At 50.3% G+C, this 4,879-nt stretch overlaps 1 protein-coding gene across 1 annotated transcript; it reads right to left on the reverse strand.

Annotated features, from left to right (window-relative positions):
* Positions 1–3,959: 3,959 nt before the first annotated feature.
* Positions 3,960–4,382, reverse strand: LOC308259707 (peptidyl-prolyl cis-trans isomerase FKBP2-like; the record flags this gene model as incomplete). Its single annotated transcript, XM_080690899.1, has 1 exon — positions 3,960–4,382. The coding sequence occupies one exon, from the start codon at positions 4,380–4,382 to the stop codon at positions 3,960–3,962; it is 423 nt and encodes a 140-aa protein (XP_080547025.1).
* Positions 4,383–4,879: the final 497 nt, after the last annotated feature.

Below are 4,879 nucleotides of genomic sequence, written 5' to 3' on the forward strand. Positions count from 1 at the left end.
TTGGAAACAGGGTCTCACTGGCTTTGAACCAACATGATCCTCCTGTACCACCTCCCAAGCGCGGGGACTATCGTGGGGCACCACGCCCAGCTTCATTCTTTATTTTGAAACAGGGTCTCACTGAGTTGCAAAGGGCCTAAGTAGCTGAAGCTGTCCACAAACCACGATCCTCCTATCTCGGCCTCCCAAATGCTGGGATTACAAGTGTGCGCCACCACGCCCGGCTTCAGGTCAGGTTTTGACTTCTCCAAGCACCTGGCTGGAATATGGCAGGTGGAGGCAAGGATGGAGGCCAAGGCACTACAGTCACACAGGAGCTGCGGGAGCTGTGTCTTGGGTCACACAAAGAAGTAGGCAGTGGCGGAAGGAGGGGTAGAGACCCGCTGGAGAAACACCAAGAGAGGCAAAACTGTAGGATTCTGATTGGACGTGAATGGCACAAGAGAAGTCAAAGAATTCCTTAAATATTTATTTATTTAGGCTGTGCGTGATGGCGCACGCTTGTAATTTCAGCATTTGGGAGGCTGAGACAGGAGGACCACAGTTCGAGGCCAGCCTCGGCTACTTAGCAAGACCTTTTGCAACTCAGTGAGACCCTGTTTCTAAATAAAGAATAAAGCTGGGTATGGTGTTGCACACTTGTAATCCTCTCACTTGGGAGGCTGAGACAGGAGGATCGCACAGGTTCAAAGCCAGCCTCAGCTACTTAGTGAGGCTCTCAGCAACTTAGTGAGACCCTGTTTCCAAATAAAGTATAAAAATAGGTCTGGGAGTATAGCCCAGAGGTAGAAAGCTCCTGGGTTAAACCTCCAGTACCACCAAAAAAAAAAAAAAAAAAAGGAAAAGACTAAATAGGGCAGGGGTATAACTCGGAGGTATAATGCCCCTGGGTTCCATCCCCAGTACTACAAGAAAGAAAAGAAAGAAAGAGAGAGGGGGGGGAGGAAGGAAGGAAGAGAGAGAGAAGGGCTGGGGGTGTAGCTCAAAGGAACAATGGCCCTGGGTTCTATCCCCAGTACCGCAAAAAAACTTATTTATTTATTATTCATTTTTTTGGTATTGGGGATGAAACCCAGGAGCATTCTACCTCTGAGCTGCACCCCCAGCCCTATTTTTTATTCTTTATTTTGAAACAGGGTCTCACTGAGTTGCAAAGGGTCTTGCTAAGTAGCTAAGTAGCTGAGGGTGTCTGCAAACTGCGATCCTCCTGTCTCAGTCTCCCAAATGCTGGGATTACAAGCATGCACCACCATCCCCAACTGTTAAATATTTATTAATCACCTACTACAGGAGAAATACTGTGCTATTTACTTACTTACTTACTTATTTATTTTATTTTCGTGGTGCTGAGGATTGAACCCAGGGGCATTCTAGCTCCTAGGTATACTCCCAGCCCTATTTTGTTTTTATTTTGAAATAGGGTCTCGAGAGGCTGATGAGACAGCTTCACTACTTGCTGAGGGTGTGCTAGGACCTGTGATCCTCCTGTCTCAGCCTCCCAGGTACTGGGGTAAAAGGCTGCACCACCATGCCCAGCAGGAACACCATGATTTTTAACATCACCATGCCTGGCAGACTCATGCCACTGGTGGTCCAGCATCATTTATCCACTGACTCTGTAGCCAGCTGCCTTCCTCGGTGCCCCCGCAGCAGAGCAGAGCTGGTCCCTGGAGCTCACTGTTTGTACTGTGTTTAGGGTGGGAAAGTGTCTGCTTGCTCTGCTGCAGGGGTCTGGAGCTGCATGAGACCTGTCAGTTTCTGGGCAGTCTACAGACTGCTCCAATCCTACATGCCCCAAACTGGATTGTTTCACCTGCCCCCAGCCTGTGGTCCTCCCTGAAGACTGGCACAGCTCATAGAAGATGTTCAGGCCAGAAACCTGGGTGTCCCCTGCCCCCAACTTATTTGCAGCTATGGTAAATTTTTTTATTTTTTTATTTTTGGTATGGGAATGGAACTCAGGGGCATTTTACTTTTGAGCTACACTCCCAGCCCTATTTTATTTATTTTATTTTTAATTTCAAAACAGGGTCTCACTAAGTTGCTGAGGCTGGCTGTGAACCTGTGATCCTCTTGTCTCAGCCTCCCAAGTACTGGGATTACAAGCGTGCGCCACCATGCTCCGTGAATTTGGTGAATTTTATTTCCAAAACTATTTCTTCTTCTTCTCCTTCTCCTTTTCCTTCTCCTTCTCCTCCTCTACATCCTCCTCCTCCTCCTCTTCCTTTTTTTTTTCCTTGCATACTGGGGATGGAATCCAGGAGCACTCTACCCCCCAGACCTTTTTATTTCTATTTTGAGATAGGGTCTTGCTAAATTGCCCAGGTTGGCATTGAATCTGTGATTCTCCTGCCTCAGCCTCCCAAGAAACGCACCTCCGTGCCCTGTCTATTTCCACACTTTTTTTCCCCCCTGAGGAAGTAGACATTGAACCCAGGGGCATTCTACATTCGAGTTACACCCCAGCTCTATTTTTGATTCTTTATTTTGAAACAGAGTCTCACTGAGTTGCAGAGGGCCTCACTCAGTAGCTGAGGCTGTCCATGAACCACAATTCTCCCATCTCAGCCTCCCAAATGCTAGAATTATTAGTGTGTGCCACCACACCTGGCTTCCACGCATATTCTGAAACCATCTGGTTCTCAGCCTTCCCTCGCCCATCTTAGTCCAGGCACCATCCTCCTGCCTGGACGCAGTGTCCTCTGTCTGACCGGTGTCCTTCCTGTTAGCCCTGCCTATCCCTGCATCAGCCTGCAGCGAATGCGGGCTTCCTTATGGGCAAACCGTGTTCCATGCTCTCTTGCTAAAAGTTCTGCTTCAGGAGCTCCCCACTGACCTGGAACCAAGCCCAGAAGGCGGGCGGGTCCTCCCAGCTGCCCAGGCCTGGCTCTGCCCCTCAGCCCTCCTCCCAGAGTGCACAGCCACTCCCCCGCGCTGGCTTTCAGCTCCTTGAGCGCCGGCTCCCTCTCCTGGGGATGCCCTGCCCCTGGCTGCAGGCTGTTCCTTCTGGTCTCAGCCCCAGGCCCCCTCCTTTCAGGAGCCTCTTTGTACTATCTGTTGAAATAGTTAGCCACCTTCCAGTGACGAGGTTCTCCAAATCGGCCCTGTCCAGGGCCGGTGCCCTGGGAACACTGGCTGAACACTGAATTGCAGGGCTCTGTCATGTGGATTCTCAGTCACCCTCTCGTCTCCCCGCCCCCCTCCCCGGCCTCAGTGGAACAGCCTGTGGCCACCTTGTCTTCTGCCAATCTCTAATACCTGGCTATTTTTAGAACAGGTAACAGCAAACGCGCCGTCTCCGTGAGCCCGTCCTCTCCCACCTGCCTTCCTGCTACACTTTGGTTTCCTGTGGTGGTTGTGGAGGTTGCCGAGCTTTGTTATTCTGGGGTGCAGAGAAGGGCCTCAAAAAGAAAACCAAGCCCCCTTCCTCCACCCTGCATGGAGAGAGAAATCAGGGCGCTAGAGCAAGCCCGGGGATGAAGCCTGGGCCCTGGCTGGGCGACCTCGGGCTGCTCACTTTCCCTCTCAGCTTCAGTTACCGTCTGTAGAAGCGGGGGCTGAGCCAAGTGTGGTGGCTCACGCCTATAATCCCAGTACTTTGGGAGGCTGAGAATGGAAGGTTGCAGGTTTGAGGCCAGCCTTAGCAACTTAGTGAGACAGATTCAAAATAAGAATAGTACCAAAAATAAATAAACAAACAAATAAATAAATAAATAAATAAAGGGAGAGAGAAAAGGAGGAGGAGGAGCTTGTTGGACAATTAATCAATTAAATACTAATAGCCTTTGACAGCTGAGAGATGAATGGAACTGTGAGCCCATGGGGGTTTTTTCAACCCTCAGCATCCTTTAGATGATAGCCTCAGTTCTTTCTTTTCTTTTTTTTCTTTTTTGGCTTTTAAGCAATTTTGTTTTTTAAACAGTCTGGTCCCTGGTGCCCCCCATTCCCCTCCGCAGCAGCTAGAGCTCTGAGCACCGCTCTATCTTCAGCAGCTCCACCTCGAACACCAGGGTAGCGCCACCTGGAATCTTTGGGGGAGCTCCCCGTTCTCCGTACCCCAGCTCAGAGGGGATCACCAGCTTCCACTTCTCTCCCTCGCACATCCCCAGCAGCCCCTGGTCCCAGCCCTTGATGACCTGGCCTGTGCCAAGGGAGAAGACAAAGGGCTGGTTCTGGGGCAGGCTGCTGTCAAACTCCGTCCCATCTTCCAGCTTCCCGGTATAGTGCATGTGTAAGACATCTCCTTTGCGGGATTTGATGGGACAGTGATCCACCCGCTTCTTGACTCCTATCTGAAGTTTCCGTTTGCCCCTGGCCCCCGTGACCGTGGCCAAGGCACTCAGGCAGATGGACAGTACCGTCAGGACCCAGCTCAGCCTCATGTCTCTCCTCGCCGCGCCCCCGGAATCCACCCTGGTTTTGCTGCCCTAGCCTCAGTTCTTTCTATGAATGAAATGTGATTGGCGTCTCTTACAGTGCATATGCAAATACATGCAAATTAACACATACCAAAGGACCCTAGAAGTTCTTTTTTTTTTTTTTTTTTTTTGTATTACTGGGGATGGAACCCAGGGGCATTCTATCTCCGATCTACACCTCCAGCCCTATTTTTTTTTTTTTTTTTTTTTGCAGGTCTGGAGACCGAACCCAGGGACATTCGACCTCCAAGCTACACCCCCTGCCCTATTTTTTATTCTTTATTTTGAAACAGGGTCTCACTGAGTTGCAGAGGGCCTCACTAAGTAGCTGAGGCTGCCCGAGAACCTTGATCCTCTGGTCTCAGCCTCCCAAATGCTGGGATTATAAGCGTGCGCCACCACGCCCGGCTTCCAGCCCTATTTTTTAGTCTTTATTTAGAAACAGGGTCACACTGAGTTGC

This window comes from Muscardinus avellanarius (assembly GCF_963383645.1).
Source record: "Muscardinus avellanarius genome assembly, chromosome: 3".
Lineage (NCBI taxonomy): Eukaryota > Metazoa > Chordata > Mammalia > Rodentia > Gliridae > Muscardinus > Muscardinus avellanarius.